The sequence below is a fragment of the Perognathus longimembris genome, chromosome 23 (genome assembly GCF_023159225.1).
Source record: "Perognathus longimembris pacificus isolate PPM17 chromosome 23, ASM2315922v1, whole genome shotgun sequence".
NCBI classification, from domain to species: domain Eukaryota; kingdom Metazoa; phylum Chordata; class Mammalia; order Rodentia; family Heteromyidae; genus Perognathus; species Perognathus longimembris.
In genome coordinates, this window is record NC_063183.1 from 31026247 (window position 1) to 31045670 (window position 19424).

At 41.2% G+C, this 19424-nt stretch overlaps 1 protein-coding gene across 1 annotated transcript in view; it reads left to right on the forward strand.

The window, feature by feature from the left end:
* The window catches only part of Tp53bp1 (tumor protein p53 binding protein 1), a 66334-nt gene that overhangs the window by 31807 nt on the left and 15103 nt on the right, over positions 1-19424 (forward strand). The window contains 6 exon segments of the mRNA XM_048333132.1: positions 3564-3683; positions 4440-4643; positions 6445-6502; positions 9815-9907; positions 10861-11341; positions 15468-15620. Of these exon segments, the coding sequence (XP_048189089.1) occupies positions 3564-3683; positions 4440-4643; positions 6445-6502; positions 9815-9907; positions 10861-11341; positions 15468-15620 (1109 nt within the window).

Sequence of the window (19424 nt, forward strand, 5' to 3'; positions counted from 1 at the left end):
CTTGAATTACTTAAAAAAATTCTACTTAGTACTGTGCAAAGGAAACATACTAGGAAATAATTTTCTGTAGTTAATATTTGCATTTATAATATATGACATTAGAGGATGTCCTTACAGATCTCTACAGATTTTCAGACATTTGGATCATCAGTTATATATGAAGGATAAGTTCTGCCAAAACTGTGTTCAAGGAGTAAAAGCTCTATAAAATAGCTTTGGACTGTGTGATGCTTTGTGAGTTGTTTTGTTTTTGCAGTTATACATCTCTTTACATCTCTTTTAAGTTCTTTGTCAGCCTAAAAGACTTGCTTTGTAGGCAGCTCCTAGAGAATGAATCCTGACTTACCTCTGACCAAGTAAATACAATGGAAGCTTTCGCTAGATAGATTTGCTGGCTAGATTTTCCTTTTATACTCATTAGAGTTCCTTTAGTTGAGTTTATGTATTTCTTTTCTTTATTTCTAAAGACTTTTTATTTTGTTTTTGTGCTGTTCCTGGGGCTTATTAAAGTTAGGACCAGGGCACTGTCCCTAACCTTGTTTTGGCTCAAGGCTAGTGCTTTGAGCCTCAGCTCTACTTTTGGCCTTTTTTGGTGCTTATTTGGACATGAGTTTCATGGACTTTATTGCCTGAGCTGGCTTTGAGCCCGATCCTCAGATCTCAGCCTCCTGAGTAGCTAGGATTACAGGTGTGAGACACCAGCCGCTGGCAAAACATTTTCTTGATCCACTCATCTCATCTATTGTAGGGCATCTGGGCTGTTTCCATAACTTGACTATTGTGAAGAGTGTGGTAATGAACATGGATGTGCGAGTGTGTTTATCCTGATTTCTAATGATCTGGGTAGACACTCAAGAGTGGTATGGCTGGGTCATAGGGAAGGTCTATAGTTCTGTTTAGGTTTTTTTTTTTTTCCCCAGTCCTCTGGCTTGAACTCAGGGCCTGGGGACTGTCCCTGGCTTCTTTTTGCTCAAGGCTAGCACCCTTATTTCTTGAGCCATAGCACCACTTCTGGCTTCTTCCATATATGTGGTGCTGAGGAATCCAACCCAGGGCTTCATGAATACAAGGGAAGCTCTCTACCTCTAGGCCATATTCCCAGCCCCCTATGTTTAATTTTTTGAAAAACTTCCACATTTCCATCCAGAGTAGTTGTACTAGTTTACAGTTCTACCAATAGTGTAATAAGTTTCCTTGTTTCCTTTTCCCCCACAACTCCCTATCAGCATTTATTATTGTTCAATTTTTTTTCTTTTTGTTGGTCATGGGGCTTGAACTCTGGACCTGGGCACTGTCCCTGAGCTTTTTTTTTCTTTTTTGCCAGTCCTGGGGCTTGAACTCAGGGCCTGAGCACTGTCCCTGGCTTCTTTTTTTTGCTCAAGGCTAGCACACACTGCCAACTTGAGCCACAGTGCCACTTCTGGCCTTTTCTATATATGTGGTGTTGAGGAATCCAACCTAGGGCTTCCTGTATACGAGGCAAGCACTCTTGCCACTAGGCCATATTGCCAGCCCCTGAGCTTTTTATGATCAAGGCTAGCACTCTATCACTTTGAGCCATAGCTTCACTTCTGATTTTTTTGAGTGGTTAGTTACAAATAAGACTCTTATCTTAGACTTTCCTGCCTGGTATGGTTTTGAACCATTATCTTCAGATCGCAGCCTCTTGAGTACATAGGATTATAGGAGTGAGCTACTAGTGCCTGGCTTTTGTTCAAATTCTTTTTTTTTTGCCAGTCCTGGGGCTTGGACTCAGGGCCTGAGCACTGTCCCTGGCTTCTTTCTGCTCAAGGCTAGCACTCTGCCACTTGAGCTACAGCGCCACTTCTGGCCATTTTCTGTATATGTGGTGCTGGGGAATTGAACCCAGGGCCTCATGTATACAGGGCAAGCACTCTTGCCACTAGGCCATATCCCCAGCTCCTCAAATTCTTGATACTGTCCAGTCTTACTGGGGTAGGATAGAATCTCATTGTTTTGATTTGTATTTCCTTTAGGGCCAGAAATGTTGAGCATTTCCTCATGGCCATTCTTCTGAGAAGTCTGTTTATCTCCTTTGCCCACATATTGATTGGGTTATTAATTTGGGGAAGTGTTAATTTCTTAACCTCTTTGTGTACTTTGGATATTAGTCCCTTGTTGGATGTGTAGCTGGTAAAGATCTTCACCTAGTATGTTGGCTATCTTTTTAGTTTAGTAACTCTGTCTTTTCCTGTGCAAAACCCTTTTAGTTTTAGACATTTTCATTTTATTAAATAGAGATAATAATTAGGAAACTAGAAAATGTGACTTTAGCTATTTATTAGTTCTGGATACCGAGAATTTGGAACTGAGACCTAGTTACAAGTCATTTTATGCTGGGCGCTCGTGGCTCATGCCTGTCATCTTAGCCACTCGGGAGGCTGAGGTCTGAGGATCACAGTTTGAAGCCAACCTGGGCAGGAGAAAGTCCATGAGACTCTTCTCTCCAATTAACCACCAGAAGACTGGAAGTGGAGTTTTGGCTCAAAGTGGTAGAACACTAGCTTTGAGAGGAAAAAGCTCAGGGACAGTGCCTGGGCCCTGATTTCTAGCTCTGCGACCAACAGCAACAACAAAATGTTACTGTAAGTCTTGACAAAATTTTTTTTTTTTTGGCCAGTCCTGGGGCTTGGACTCAGGGCCTGAGCACTGTCCCTGGCTTCTTTTTGCTCAAGGCTAGCACTCTGCCACTTGAGCCACAGCGCCACGTCTGGCCATTTTCTATATATGTGGTGCTGGGGAATCGAACCCAGGGCCTCATGTTTATGAGGCAGGCACTCTTGCCACTAGGCCATATCCCCAGCCCCTTGACAAATTTTTTAATCAAATGTTTTTTATTGCTTGCCATAATTAAATAACAGCTAATTGTATTTGTTCAGAATGCTTCATATGTTGGATTTATCATTGTACACAATTCTTCACTACATAAACAGAAAAGGCCAGAAGTAGTGCTGTGGCTCAAGAGGTAGAGTGCTAGCCTAGAGTGAAGCCAGGGACAACACTGAGGCCCTGAGTCCCATGCCTCAGGACTGGCCAAAAACAAAAAAAAAACAAATCATTGTGCAAAACTGGTACATTGTGCAAGAAAATGAACATTTACTACTTTGGCAACTTGAGTGAGTGCTGATGGGTACTGCTGAACTCAGAAATCCTTGTATTTCTCAAAGAACCAGTGAACTGTATGAAGTCCTTTGACAGGTCAGTACCAGATAGATACTACCTAGACTTGAGAGAATCTGAATTTCTATTACTCATTCCAAAGTACTGTCTTGGAGCTCAGTGTAGACCTGAGTTTCTAAGGCTCTCCAAGCTTTGGAGTATCCTTTGGTTGTGCTCTGGTCATCCGCTTTTGTCAGTCCTGTTGTTGATGGCTATAGAGAAAGCAGAACAAGAGTAGGGAGTTGGTTTGAAGGTGCAGTTTAATGGTTTTGGAGCAAAGAGTAATTGAGACTTTTTGTTTTCCGGTTTTCCTCATTTTTGCTTATTTTACATTTCTGTTTGGCTTGCTTTTTGTTTATTTTGTTTTTGTTCATTTGTTTCAGAAACCCCATTTCATTTTACTTTGCCTAAAGAAGGTGATATTATTCCACCATTGACTGGCGCAACCCCACCTCTTATTGGGCACCTAAAATTGGAGCCCAAGAGACATAGTACTCCTATTGGTGAGTGAATTGAAAAAAAAAAAGTGGATTTCCAAGATTCCATTCTTTATGCAGGTGATAGTTTTAGGTCTGAGGAGTTGGGTCTGACTGAATGATAAGGCTGATTTTTGTTTCAAAAGACTGGTGCCGTGGTATTTCATTCAGATTTTACTCCCAGAAGATAACAGGTATTGAGAGGAAGGAAAGAAAGGGTGGAGGGAAGGAAGAGGGAAAGTACAAGATTGTTAGCATGTGATTTGCAAGACAATAGAATCTGAGTAGTGGGCAGTGATAAAGAACTGTAATATAAGGAAGAGACATAGTAGGATATAAGTACTATTTATTCAGTCCCCTGGCTAATCAGTCTGCGGCTTGGCAGGGCAAGAAAAACTTAGATCCTCCTTCTCTGAAGCAGCCAGTAGACTTCTACATTAACCTGTTTGTTTTCTCTAGTCAGTGCTGGGAGGTAACAGTCAAGCCGTCTGGAGTCTCCTGCTACCTATGCCTGATGCTGGCAGATGTGGGTTGGCTGAGGGCTCATGGAGCATCCTTTGTCCAGATGCAGAAGTGGAACTGAATCCTGTTGCTCCTCTTAAGACCAGGTGTCAATACTAGTTCTTAGTTGTTGATACTTGTGACAGGATCTATCTTAGGAACTCCCTTTAGTACTGCAGAGTGGTGGAGTCATACAGGCAAATTGATGACTTTGATAATGCTGCTTTTCATTTCTGTAATTCAGTGTTCTCTCTTTCTTCCTTCTCGCTTCCCTTCTTTCAGATATTAGCAACTATCCAGGAAGCACCATAGCAACCAGTGATGTTATGTCGGAAAGCATGGTGGAGACCAACGATCCCATACTTGCAAGTGAAAAAGGGGATTCTGGGTCTGTCCCAGAAATGGATGATAAACTCTGTCTAAGAATGAAATTGGTTAGTCCTGAGACAGAGGCAAGTGAAGAGTCTTTGCAGTTTAGTCTGGGAAGTAAGTTTTCTTTTATGTTAATCTTGGGTAACCACTAGCTCTAGATCAGTTGGGAAGTTTTAATTGTCTTGTGTCTAATGTTTGCTATTTTTGTAGTTATAAATGTATTTGTAAAGTCTTGAGAGATTTCATTCTTCAATTAGTCATTGTCATGTTACTGAAGATGATTTTTTTTTTTTTTTCCATGGGGTTTGAACTCTGGGCCTGGGTGCTGTCCTTGAGCACTTCACTTGTAGTTTTCTGGTGGTTACTTGGTCTCACGTCCTTTCCTGCCCAGGGTGGCTTTGAATCATGATCCTTACAGCTCAGTCTCCTTGAGTAGCTAGGATTATAGGCGTGAGCCCCCAGCGTCTGGCAGGATGCTTCATTTTATTAAACTGGTGTCTCTGTTAAGTAATTGCTTTTCATATTCAGGAAGAATTGAAAAGAGCGGCGCTAGTGGCTCATGCCTGTATTCAAGCCCCAGGACCAGGACAAAAAAACCCAAAACAGACAAAAAAAAAAAAATTGTGAAGTTGGTTTTGTTTTCTCTTATTCATGAGGAAACAGACTGAGAAATGGCAGTCATTTCCCCAAGGCTGGGCTTACAAGTTGAGGAGCCTGGGCCAGAGCCATGTTTCTCTTTACAGGCCAGGACCCTCTCCCCTGAACTTCAGCTGACTCCTCTATCCACTGCTGAAATCATATTAAATCATGAATATTTTAGAAATGTTTAAGGGTTATTTTTTTTTTCGTACAACTGGAATAAATTCTAAATGAACAAATTTCAGTCTGTTGACATTTTTAGTGACACTTCTGTGGACACTTCTTTTCAGTAACATCCTTAAACTTCTGCTGCAGGTTCATTCTTGGAAATGTCTTTCATGTACCTTTACTAAGTATTTTGGGAAGTACTTTCTATTTTGTAGATCTCCCTAAGATAGCAGCCCAAAGGTAGCACCCCAAATCTGTACATCAGTCTAATATATTTTGAGTTTTTCCTTTTTGTGTATGCTGATCCTGGGGCTTGAACTCAGGGCTTATGTGCTTTCCAAGAGGTTTTTTTTTTTTTAACTTAAGACTAGCACTCTACCACTTGAGCCACAGCTCCAATTCCATCTTTTTTGTGTGCCTAATTGGAGATGAGAGTCTCATAGACTTTTCTGCCCAGGCTGGCTTTTTTTTTTTTTGGCCAGTCCTGGGCTTGAACTCAGCCTGGGTACTGTCCCTGAGGTTCTTTTGCTCAAGGCTAGTGCTCTACACATTTGAACCACAGTGTCACTTCTGGCTTTTTCTGTTTATGTGGTACTATATGTGATACTGAGGATTCGAACCCAGGACTTCATGTGTGCTAGGCAAGCACTCTACTACTAAGCCACATTCCCAGCCCCCAGGCTGGCTTTGAACCTTTATCTTCATGTTTCATCCTCCAGAATAGCTAGGATTACAGACATTAGCCATCCGTGCAAGAGGTTTTTTTTGATGATTTTAAATTTGTTTTTAATTTTATATTTTTTATGTAATTAAATATCTTATGTAGAGGAATATGAATTTTTATTCAGATGGCTTAACTTTTATTTGAACATGTTAGTTTAGTAACTCATTGCATTGTATTACTAGCCAAATGATTAGTTTTATATAGGAATTTTGAAAGAAAATTAGTGGGAATGAGAAAAATATGTGCTATTAAATTATAAGGCATCATTTATGTTGATTTGTTTTTATTTTTGTCTCTTTGTAACTTGTTTCAAGTACTAGTAGAGCAGGATAAAGGTTCTTAGGTGTGAATTATGTTTCTCTCCTTGCATTTGTTTTTATTCAGAGCCAGTAACTGGTGAAAGAAAAAATGGATCTGCTGCTGTTGCGGAGGCTGTTGCCAGGTAACTGGAGCTGGTTGCTATTTAGAGAACTTGAGTACAAAGCTGCTGGTAATGAGGGGTTGATAGATCTCTGGATGAAGAACTGAAACTGAATTCAGCTTAACGGTTGCAGCAGTGTGTTGCATTTGATCATATGCTTTCTTAATTTTAAGTCAACAATGCTTTTGTTAGATTTAAGGTATGTAAAGGCCTTTCCTCTTTTGCTCTTCTTTTTCTGTTGCCAGAGTGAGATTCTTAGTGCCATTGGTGAGGAAGCAAAGGACTGAAGGAGAGAATAGCTGTAGACATAGTCCTTCCTAGGTCCATACTTGGCCGCAGCTGCTGGCCATTTTCTCTCCAGCTTGCCAAATTATCTATTGCATTGAGCTGTTATTTTAGCTCTGTTGTGATGGTTATAATGCTAGCAGTAAAATGTGACCCCTGTTGGTAGTGAAGCTTTGCCCTCCACTTACTGTCTGAGAATACGGTTGTTGTCATTTGTTTCTGTCATGAGTCACTGGCCTAAAATTACTTGGACTACTTGCTGATGCATAGATGAGGATTCATAAATCAGAGATGAGGCAGGTACCGTAAAGTCAGTAGCACAGACTAGATCTACAACTGCTGGAGTGTTGAGGATGGTGGACTGAATGTGTGTTCCACTTAAAAGGTTGCTAGGGCTGGGAATATGGCCTAGTGGTAGAGTGCTTGCCTTGCATACATGAAGCCCTGGGTTCGATTCCTCAGCACCACTTATATAGAAAAGGCCAGAATAGCACTGTGGCTCAAGTGGTAGAGTGCTAGCATTGAGCAAAAAGAAACCAGGGACAGTACTCAGGCCCTGAGTTCAAGCCCCAGGACTGGCAAAAAAAAAGGGATGCTCAGCTACATTGCCAGTGGTTGTCACTTGCTAATATAAATTTACTATTGTCAGTCTTTTAATGGTTTAAAGAGAAATCTGGATATTTAAAAATTAAAATAGTCTGTGGACATACTTGACTCTCATTTGTGGATTTCTAACCCCTTACATAGTCCTATGATTATTTGCTCTGTAGAGTTTTTTTGCAGCACTGGGATTTGAACTCAGAACCTTGCATTTGCTAGAAAGGTAGTTCACTGAGCCATGCCTCTAGCTCTTTTGTTTGTGCTGGCTATTTTATTTATTTGCTGGGCCTGGGCGCTGTCCCTGAGCTTCTTTTTGCTCAAGGTGGGCGCTCTACCACTTGAGCCACAGTGACACGCCTGGCTTTTTGAGTAGTCTCATGCTGTTCCCATCACCAGGCTAGCTTGGAACTATGATCCTCAGATCTCAGCCTCCTGAATAGCTAGGATTATAGGCATGAGCCACTTTTTTTTTTAAAATCATATATTAACTTCCTGTCCAGCAGAGGTACTTATACTGAAGTATACTATTTTAGATTTACAGTTATAGCTGGGGTTACCTTTTTTTGTTGTTGAGATGGAGTCTCACAGACTTTTCTGCATGAAGGTAGTTTGGAACCGCAACCCTCAACATCTTAGTTTCCCAACTAGCCAAGATTGCAGGTGTATGAGATAACATTCTACTGTGGGTTGGGAAGAGACTATGATTTTTTTTTTTTTGCCAGTTCTGGGGCTTGAACTCAGGGCTTGAGCACTGTCCCTAAGCTTCTTTTGCTCAAGGCTGGCACTCTACCACTTGAGCCACAGCAGCACTTTTGGCTCTTTCTATTTATGCTGTACTGAGGAATCGAACCCAGGACTTCATACATGCTAGGCTAGCACACTACCACTAAGTCACATTCCCAGTCCCAGAAAGTAACATTTGTATTTGATTTCTTTGCCTTTAGCAGAATTATGTGCTAGGCATAACTTGCTATTAAGTTGTATATGTGTACATGCCTTTTTCCACTCACAGCTGGTGCTGTACCACTTGAACCATATCTCTACTTCTGCTTGCTTTCTTTTTCTTTTTCTTTTTTTTTTTTGCCAGTTCTGGGGGTTGAACTCAGGGCCTGAGCACTGTCCCTGGCTTCTTTTTGCTCAAGGCTAGCACTCTACCACTTGAGCCACAGCGCCACTTCCGGCTTTTTCTATATATGTGGTGCAGAGGAATCAAACCCAGGGCTTCATGTACACGAGGCGAGCGCTTTACCACTAGGCTATATTCCCAGCCTCGCTTTTTTTTTTTTTTTAAGATAACAGTCTCAGTGAATTTGTCTACCTGCGCTGGATTTGAACCTCAATTTTTAGATCTCAATTTCCTGAGTAGTAGCTGGGGTTATAGGCATGAACTACTGATACCCAGCTCCTGTTTTTAAAATTCTTGACTATTGATTTTACTAGTGAGCTCACCATAAGCATCATTTAAACCAAGACTTGGTAGAATACTATAAATAATCAGTGCTCCTTCTAAAGTGAAGTGAATCATTTCCTAACTGGGCTCTGTTCAGATTACTTGGCTTCACCTTCTCATTCTTTTTACTGTGGGAGGATTCAAGGAGAGAAAAGTATAATGGAGCACTATGTTTTAAATGGCCAATCTGTATGTGTTGCAGCATGCCTTTCCCCATTGGGTTATTTTGAAGATGGTTGTAATGTTTTATCATTTTATGTATAAATAGGCTGTCTCTAAAAGATGAGTCCTGATTTCAAAATGGAACCAAATTCTTATTATACTTTTGAACATCGATTATGGTTCTTAATGTTCTGTTTCTCTGTCTCATAAAATTTTATTAGTATTAGATACAATTGCATTTGACTTTTTTTTTTTTTGTGGTAGTGGGGCTTGAACCCAGGGCCTAGGCATTGTCCCTGAGCTCTGTCACTCAAAGCTAGCATTCTTAGCACTTGAGATACAGCTCATCTTCCAGTTTTTTGAGTGGTAAATTGGAGATAAGAATCTTATGGAGACTTTTGTGCCCAGGCTAGCCTTGAACTGTGATCCTCAGATCTAAGCCTCTGAGTAGGATTCTAGGCATGAGTCACCAGCGCCTGGCTTTGAGTTGTGTTTAAAGATTATAGCCTACCTGTCCCTCTTTTTCTGCCCCCTCTTGCAAATTATCTATCGAAGAAACTAGGTTGGTTGTATAGTTTTCTACATTCTGGACTTTGCTTGCTCTGCCTATCTAGTATTTAATGTAGTTCTCTGCCTACCTTTTATCCAGTGACTTTCCTTGAATGGTTTTTGTTGTATTAGTTTGAAACATATATGAAGACTTTGCATTTTGGGTTAAAGTAGTTTGGAGATTAGGACACAGAGGAAGGATTTCTTTTTTGCCTAAAAGCATAGTCTCCAGAGGTACTTTTACTTTCAAAACTAACATGATACATTACTTTACTGTATTATCTTAGTCCCCAGAAGACTGTGTCTGTGTTTAGCTGCATCTGTGAAGCCCATCAAGAGGACGAGACTCAAGGCGAGGATGCCTCCTCTGCACCTATCAGGTGAGCTTTATGTTCCTAGTGTATTTTGGACTATGTTGATTCATTATATATATTACTGTTGTTTTGTCAGTTTGAGATGGGGGTCTTAACCTGTATTGCCTATGCTGTCCTCGAGCCTCCTAATTCTTATGTTACTAAAATGGTCAAAATAGAGTTTCCCTTGTTGTTATCCCCTCCCATCTCTATGGGGTGTCTTAGTTCACTTAGTCCATTTTCTGTTCCTAACTAGCAGTACCACAGATAAGTTACTATAAAGGAAAAAAGGTATTTTGACTTGTAGTCTATTCCAGGATTAAAAGAAACAACAACCTTGTGTGGCCTTAAGGATAGACTCCTGAGGCACAGTGCAGGATGTCATGGGGGAGAGAAGGGGCGTGTCCATTAGTTCTGGTCTTTTTTTTTTTTTTTTTTTTTTGGTCGTGGCGCGTGAATTCTGGGCCTGGGTGCTGTCCTGGAGCTCTTCAGCTCAAGGCTAATGCTCTGCCACTTGAGTCACAGCATTAGGATTTTCTGGTGGTTAATTATAGATAGATAAGAGTCTCATGGATTTTCCTGCACGGGCTGGCTTTGAACCCTGATCCTCAGGTCTCAGTCTTCTGAGTAGGTAGGATTACAGGCATGAGCCACCAACACCCAGCCTGATCTTTCTTCTTACAGAGCATTGATTACTGATCTTCATTACTTCCCAAAGCCCTCAGCTTGAAAATACTATAGTTAGATTTAGCTTTTACTTTTTAATACTTCAGTACAATGATGATTCTGTGATATTTTTGTGAATTTGCTGCATAACCCAGGCTGTCCTTGAATTCACCCTCTGCCTTGGCCTCTTGAGTGCTAAAATTATAGGTGTGCATCATCATATCTAGCTCTAAAATTAAATTCTAACATGAATTTCTAAGGAGACAAGCCATATAAAAAATGTAATACATAGTTTATTTCTGATTTATTTTCAGGGGGAACTACCTTGATTTTCCTAGTACTCAAGAAGAGGAGAAAAAAAAAGTGGATGGTGACCAAAGGACCAACCAGAGTGAACAGCCTGTAAGGCCCATTGGCTCTGTGAAGGACCCTGCTGCTTGTGCCTCACAGCAGAGGGCCACACAGGGGCCAGCCAGCCCCTGTGGAGAAGCAATGGAGACAGATGTGCAAGAAGACCACGGGGAAGGATGGAGTGCCAATCATGAAAAACCCAGTAAGGTCTTGATGGAAAGGCCCACCCAAAATAACATAGGAATCCAAACCATGGAGCATTTCCTGTGTGCCCCAGAAACTGTTTCAGCAGCAACTCAGACTGTAAAGAGTGTATGTGAGCAGGGGACCAGTACAGTGGACCAGAACTCTGGAAAACAAGATGCTACCGTACAGACTGAGAGGGGGAGTGGTGAGAAACTGGCCAGCGCTCCTGGAGATGAAACAGAGTCACTCCATAGCCAGGTAAGGATATACTAGAGTGCTTCAGAGGCCTTGCTTTTGACTGTCTGGGTTATTAGAGAGAGGATGTTATGGAACTTCTGTTTGGTTTTTTGTTTTTGTTGCCAGTCCTGGGGCTTGGACTCAGGGCCTGAGCACTGTCCCTGGCTTCATTTTGCTCAAGGCTAGCACTCTACCACTTGAACCACAGTGCCACTTTTGGCTTTTTCTATATATGTGGTGCTGAGGAATCGAACCCAGGGCTTCATGTATATGAGGCGAGCACTTTACCACTAGGCCATATTCCCAGCCGATGTTCTGGAACTTCTAATGACAACTTTGTGGTTGGTTGTGGGGTTTGAACTCAAGGCCTGGGCACTGTCCCTGAGCAATTTTGCTTAAGGGTAGCATTCTACCACTTTGAGCCACAGTTCTACTTCTGGTTTTCTGGTCTCATGGACTCTCCTGTCCAGGTTGGCTTTGAAACACAATCCTTACATCTCAGCCTCCCGAGTAGCTAGGATTATAGGCATGAACCACCAGGGCCCAGCACTAATGACAACTTTGAACAGTTTGGGGTAGAATAGTAGTTAAAAGACTACGCGGTTTATCTAGTACAGAGATAATGTAGTGAAAAGAATGGTTAGCTGTAAAATGGAATAGTGCTAGTCTGTCAAGTATGTCTGTACTGGAAAAGAAAGCCAGGGATATTCTGGGTTGTATAATATTCTATTTTCTGTCCTTTTTCCCCCAAGTCATTTCATCATGGCTTCTAGAACTCAAGCAGCAGAAAGTAAAGGAATGAGAAGCGTATGGTGACAGTGTGTCACAGCACTGAATCAGAAAGAACAGTGACAGGAATAGAGAGATGAGAAAAGGTGATGAGAAGCTAATAAAGAGAGGCTAAGACTAGAGATAATGGGACTGACGACAATGAGACTAGAGGAAGACCAGGTTCAGGGATAGAGTGGGGAAAGGGTTGGTTGGTCTTAGTGAAAATGGAATAGTGAAGTGGGTAGGGATGTCTGTGTTAAGCCAGGCATTGTGGTGCCCAACTATAATGTGACAATTGGGGAGGCTAAGACATGAGGATTGTGGATTTGAGCCCAGACAGGGTTATGTAACAAAACCCTGTCTCCAAACAAAACAAAAACAAAGACAAAAAGGTGTTTACAAATAGGTTCACAAAATGTCCTAGGTGGCATTGGAGCTGTGGCAGGGCGATTTCACAAGGTGTAAGTAGTTGGTTACACTCCCTTCCAGCTGCTCTGGTAGACCATTTTCATGATCATCTGCCTAGGAAATCTTCAGTTCTGATTGTGTTCTGATTGTCCAGATTGTCTGTTTATCAAATATAGTTTCATTGAATGCCTAGAATATGTTGTCAAGTTGCTTAAGACACAACCCTGAGGTTGGTATTGACATGTCAGAAAGAGCCAAGCTCAAAGGAGATTAAGTAAAAGATTTGCCATCGCTAGTGGCAGAACTGGAATTTGATCAGTGTGTCTGACTTTGTTTTTAAATCCTGGCTTGTTTAGTCGTCCTCGTCCTCCTCCTCGTCCTCGTCCTCCTCCTCCTCCTCCCTCCCCCCTTCCCTCCTTCCCTTCCCTCCCTCTCTTCCCTCCTTCCCTCCCTCAGCTTGAACTGAGGGCCTTGCATTCTTGCATGGTTTTCTTGTTCATGGATAGTGCGCTACCACTTGAGCTCTGCTTCCAGTCTGGTATTTTTCTGGCTAATTTGAGATTAGTCTCAGATTTTTTTCTGCCAGGGCAGATCAAAATTCAGTCCTTTAGGTCTTAGCCTCCTGAGTAGCTAGGATTATAAGAGTGAGCCACTGGAGTAACAATCTCTTGAGAGCCAAAGAGCTAAGTTTCAGAATCCTTTTAGTTGTAGAGTTCATAAAACATTAGGCTCTACTTTGCTTCTATTTCCTTTCCTTTTAAAAATATTTGTAGTCTTCCATATAATAATTGGCTTTATCTGCCTTTATTCAGAGAATTAAATGTAGAAATCCTATGGGGGCCACTAGGTGTTAGTTTCTTTTATCTCTATATTCTCGATCTGTCAGAAGGGGAAATTATCTCTGCTCCTATCTCATGACAGTGATAAGAGGCAGGAACGCTTGTAGTAAGGCACTGGTTTGAAGTCACTACTTCATTAAGATGTGAGGATTAAGACACAAGGCCTCCAGATACTAAGCACTGAGTTTGGCTGAAGGCCCCGCTTATCACAGATTCATTACATGCTTTTATTGTTTTGGTAGTGGAGTTTCAATTCAGCATAGTGCTCTTGCTAAGTATGTGCTCTACCACATGAGCCAGTCTTATAGTCCTACATGCACTGTTGACCAAACATGATGAGAAAAAGTAACACATTTTAATAAAATCAAGAAATTTAAAAACTAAAAAATTTAAATTCCTGCATGTGCATTCTGCAGTTCAGTTATGAGAGGCTCTCGGTCAATCTCATGTTGCCAGTGTTGTCTTCAGTGTTTTCCTGCCCTTAATTTTGTGAAAATAAACCTTTCATAAAGTAAGGTAAACATTAAGTGAATGTGCTTAATTTAAGTGATAAAGTGAAAAGCTTACATTTGATGAAAGATGATGTGTATATAGGGGAAGTGGGCACTGTAATGGGAAAAATGGATGAAGCATCCCAGTACTGCGCTGAGCTCAAGGCATTCTGAGCATGCGTAGGTTTTTCTCAGTGGCATCCTTGGAACCATACACCTTCAGATACTATGGGTCTCCCATATAAATGTTCTAGATTGTTTCTGCTACCTATTTATCGTTGCTCTTACTATAATTACTAGCACTACTGATTTCTATAACTATGACAATACTACACGCCAGTGTTATATGGTGTAAAATATCTAAGAGCTAGCTGCTCCTGCTAAAAGTGCTAAAATAATATTTTGGATGAATACAGAAATTTATTTGGGAAAGATAAAGTTCTGGAGATGGGTGGTGGTGATAAACACATTGTTTGCATTGTGAATGTACTCAAATGTCACAGTGCACCATATGCTTAAAAGTGGCCGATAGCCCTATGTAAATTGTAATTTTCAGCTACTAATGCAGAGGGAACAGACTGCTCTGAGGTTTACAAATGTAGCATGGTGACTAAAGGACTAAAGAATTACTTCATAATTTTCTAAATAATAGTTACAAGTGTAAACTTAATACTCACTGATAATTCATCAGAATTAGAAAGATTACTCAGTACTGCCAAAAAACATTTTAGAAGCCCAATACTGGCAAGAAAAAAGAAGTGGAATTGTAATTTAAAAATAATGTCTGGGGGGGCTGAGAATATGGCCTAGTGGCAAGAATGCTTGCCTTGCATACATGAAGCCCTGGGTTCGATTCCTCAGCACCACATATATAGAAAAGGCCAGAAGTGGTGCTGTGGCTCAAGTGGTCGAGTGCTCGCCTTGGGCAAAATGAAACCAGGGACAGTGCTCAAACCCTGAGTCCAAGGCCCAGGACTGGCAAAAAAAAAAAAAAAAGTCTGGGAATGTGGCTTAGTGGTAGAGTGCTTGCTTAGCATGCATGAAGCCCTGAGTTTGATTCCTCAGTACCACATTCACAGAAATCAGAAGTGGTGCTATGGCTCAAGTGGTAGAGTGCTATCTTTGAGCAAAAAGCTCAGGAACAGTACCCAGGCCCTGAGTTCAAGCCCCAGGACTGACAAAAAAAAAGTACTTTCATCTAAGATTCACCTAAATATCCTTAGACATGAGTAGTATATGTACAATTTTATTTAGCTATTTCTATGTCATACCAAGGCACATCATTCTGATGTAGATACCTCCTAATCTCTGGCTATAGAATGGCCTCCCACTGTATAGATTAATTCATCTGTATGCCAATAGAAAATAAAGCGCCTAGAAAATTTCACCACGCTAGATCTATGAATCCTCTCAACAATGAAGAGAATCTGTGCCAGACACTGGTACACTCGTATAATCCTAGCTACTCAGAGGCTGAAATCTGAGGATTGGAGTTCAAAGCCAGTCTGACAAAGTCTGAGAGACTCTTACTACAATTAACCAGCAAAAATCTGGAAGTGGAGCTGTGGCTCAAGTTGAGCTGATTTGTGGTTCTGACGATTTCCAATGGGATCTGCTCTTCTGTGTCTTCCGTCATAGGGAGAAGAAGAATTTGATATGCCTCAGCCTCCACATGGACACGTTTTGCATCGTCACATGAGAACAATCCGTGAAGTGCGCACACTTGTCACCCGTGTTATCACAGATGTGTACTATGTGGATGGAACAGAAGTAGAAAGAAAAGTCACTGAGGTAAATAAAAGCCCTTGGTCTGTGTGCCAGGTTTCTTTGTATGGGGAAAAAAAATCATCTTGACCCTTTCTCCCCTTTGCTATGCTACCAGCTTTTTTTTTTTTTTTTTTAATTTAGTAGAAAAAATACAAGAACTATGTTAGAAGAAAGGTCCTGTCTGCTTTCTCTTTTCTCCAACCATGAATTCATTGTTTGGCCTTGGGGCAGTCTGATCTTCTCTATAAAAACAGGTTGAGGGGCTGGGAATGTGGCTTAGTGGTCGAGTGCTTGCCTAGCATGCATGAAACCCTGGGTTCAATTCCTCAGCACCATAGAAACAGAAAAAAAAACAGGTTGAGGGATTTTTTTCTTTTTTTACTGTTTCCTTCCTTGTGAGCAGCAAATGTTTCTTTTTTTCATCTTTCCCTACTTTATCTTATTATACTAAAATACCTGCTAAAACGGAAAACAGTTTGGTATGTATGAAGATTTTGTATATAATTTTAAATCCTTGGAATCACAAATGAAGTTTGGCGCTCCAGTCCAGTGTCGTGTGTTTCCTCACTGTTCCTTGTGTGTTTGCATGTCAGCTCGCTGGTTTTCTCTGTGGTGTGTGTGGCTGCGGAGCCGCTGGGAGAGGAAGCACTCGTGTCTCAGTGGGTTTCTCTGCAGACTGTAGTGTCGGCACACCATCCGCATTTATTGACTTGTTCATGGCTGGCATCAGTGCTGACTTTGTTTACATCTAATACTGGCTGAGATGAGATTTTTTAGAATTAAAGATCTGTAATCTTTGCAAATACATTTTAAGATCTAGCAAGTATTTGATTTTCAAGATATACAACTATATTCCTTTGTCTTTTTTTTTTTTTTTGTCCGATACTTTAATCCTGTTAGCCATGTAGGAAGCTGTACTCAGGAATTAAACTCTGGTCATAGAATTTTATTACATGGAGCATTTTATTTCTCTTGTTCTGGTCTGTTGTTCAGAGTCATGGCTGTCACGTTAAATAGCATGACATCAGTTTGAGACATTTAGAATATACAGTAAATCCTAGAAATAGTTCTTTTTAAGTATACTTTTTTGGGGAGGGTTTAACTCAGAGCCTCTGGCTCACTATGCGGGTGTTCACCTACTTGAAGTGTATGTATTAAGATACATACACTTTTGTTTTATCTTTTTTTCCCTCAAATCTTTGTCATCCTGCTTACACCTCCTGCCAATTGATGGCATGACAATCATATACCACTGTATCTGGCTTTTTGGTTGAAGTAGCATCTTGTTAACTGTTTTGTTAAGACTGGCCATAAACTCTGATCCTCATCCTTAGCCCTGCCTCATAGCTGACATTACAGGTGTGAACCACCACACCAGTCTTTTTTAAAAAAGTTTTTGTCTAAGACATTTTTTGTAGAATTTTTTGTTAACTACAATTTTGGAGGAAGTTATGGATATATAGCATAGTGTGTAGAAAATAATTTGACATGGTGACAAATCTTAGTATTGGAGGTAGGGGGAAAATCCATAAAATCACATAAAATCTATTCCTTTCATCCCCCTCCTTAGGTATGTTGGTACCTTTTATGCTTTCTTTTGTTTTTTGTGTTGGTGATACCAGGGCCTCATATTTGCTAGTTGCTCTACCACTTCAGTTATGACCCTAGGTGTATTTGTTTTGGCTATTTTTCAGTGTTTTATTATTAGTGGTACTAGGGGTTTGAATTTGGAGCCTTGAGCTTGCTAGGCAGGTGCTCATTGAGTTATGGTGCCAACCCTTTTTTCACTGATTATTTTCAGTAAATCCTTGCTTCTGCCTAGCAGTGCACCTGGTCAGTAATTTTCCCATTATTCACTTCCCACTGTCTCTAGGATGATGGCATTTTGCTGCCATGCCTAACTTCTTCCTTTGAGCTGGAATCTCATGGATGCTTCTGCCTAGGCTGGCCTCAGATTGTGGTCCAGGGCTGGGAATGTGGCTTAGTGGAAGAGTGCTTGCCTGGTACGCATGAAGCCCTGGGCTCAATTCCTCAGCACCACATAAAAGGCTAGAAGTGGCACCGTTGCTCAAGTGGTAGAGTGCTAGCTTTATGCTAAAGAAGCTCAGTGACAGTGTTCAAACCCCAGAACTGGCAAAAAAACAAAAACAAACCTTACAGGTAACTAGGAAAACAGGAGTGAGGTCTGAGCCACTGGACCTGGCTTTCCCCCTTCCCCCTTTGTATGGTACTGGGGTTTGAACTAAGGACCTTTCTCAGACTGCTTGCTGTTTTTTGTTGCTCAGCTATCCTTTTACCACTTGAACCAGTTTGGGGGTTTATTTGCTGGTTAGAGACAAAGTCTCATCATTTTCTGCCTAAGTTGGCTTTGAGCATTGCTCCTCCATGTCTCAGCTTCTGAGCAGCTAAGATTGCAGGCACGAATCGGCAACACCCAACTGCACCTGACCTAATTTAATGTATTTTAAAGGACAAAGTTTCAAGAAGGAAGTAAAAAGTAATCATTTATTCGTTTGTAGTATTAAATGTGTGTGTATTGTGCACTGTTTTCTTGGAGAGATTGCAAACTCATTAAGGGAAGAATCTATCATACACTTCTCTGTATCATCTCTGTTAGCATAATATGTTTTGAACATTCTAGACTAGGAAGGTAATGGTATCGTGCATGCTGTAGTTTTTCTACCCTCTTCTAGAGGACATTGCTGGTTGGTGCCAGAACGTCCCTGTTTGAGCTGGGGTTTACTCTTGGGAGCTTCCTCTAAACAGCTCTAGGTAGCTACTACCAGCCTGTCAGTATGAGCATGTGAGATGAAGCCAGTTAGACTTTTGTGGTCCATACCTACTGCAAACTCACATACTTCAATGATAAGCTTTTAGGTCTTTATTTTTTCAGCTATGCTATATTTGGTCTATTTCTTGGATCATTTATTGAAAGATAACTAATGTCACAAACCATGTAATGTCGCCCATGGTTAACAAAGTATCTAGACATGGACCCCCCCTCCCCCCCCCCTCGCAAGTACTGGGGCTTGAACTCTGGGCCTTGTGCTCAGCTTTTTCTCGCAAGGCTGGTGTCTTATCACTGGAGCCACATCTCCACTTCTGGCTTTTTGCTGGTTAATTGGTGATACAAGTTTCTCAGATTTGTCTGCCTTAGCTGGTTTTGAACCTTGATCCTGAGCTTTCAGCCTTCGTAGTAGCTAGGGTGACAACCAGGAGACACTGTTGTCCCATCCTAAATGTGCTAACCAACTCATTTTCTTTTCGAACCTACCTACCTCCTTACCTGTTTTCACTCAGTGAAGTTACTTCTAGGTTAGAATCTACTGGCACCTTGCAGGCTATATACATGACCAATAAAAAGATAATTTATTTTATTGTAGAGATTTCTTAATCTTTTGCTGTCTTTATTTTGCCATTACGATGTTACATTTTAAGCCGGCTCTGCTTGGTGGCTCACGCCTGTAGTCCTAGCCACTCAGGAGGCTGAGATGTGAGGATTGTGGTTTAAAGCCAGCCTGGCAGGAAAGTTCATGAGATTCTTATCTCAAATGAACTAACAAAGAGCCAGAAGTGGAGCTGTGGCTCAAGTGGTAGAGTGCTAGCCTTTGAGCGCAAAAGCTCGGGGAGGGTCCAGCTCCCGAGTTCAAGCCGCAGGCTGGCACACACATATTTAGTTCAGTGACTTGATAATTTTCTGTAGCCATTGCTCAAAACAGAATCAGAACATTGTCCTTGTTTTGGAAAGTTCCCTCCTGGTTTCCACCTTTCTGGATTAAAATTTTTTGCCCTCTAGGATTTTCCCACTATCACATTAGCTTATGTTGT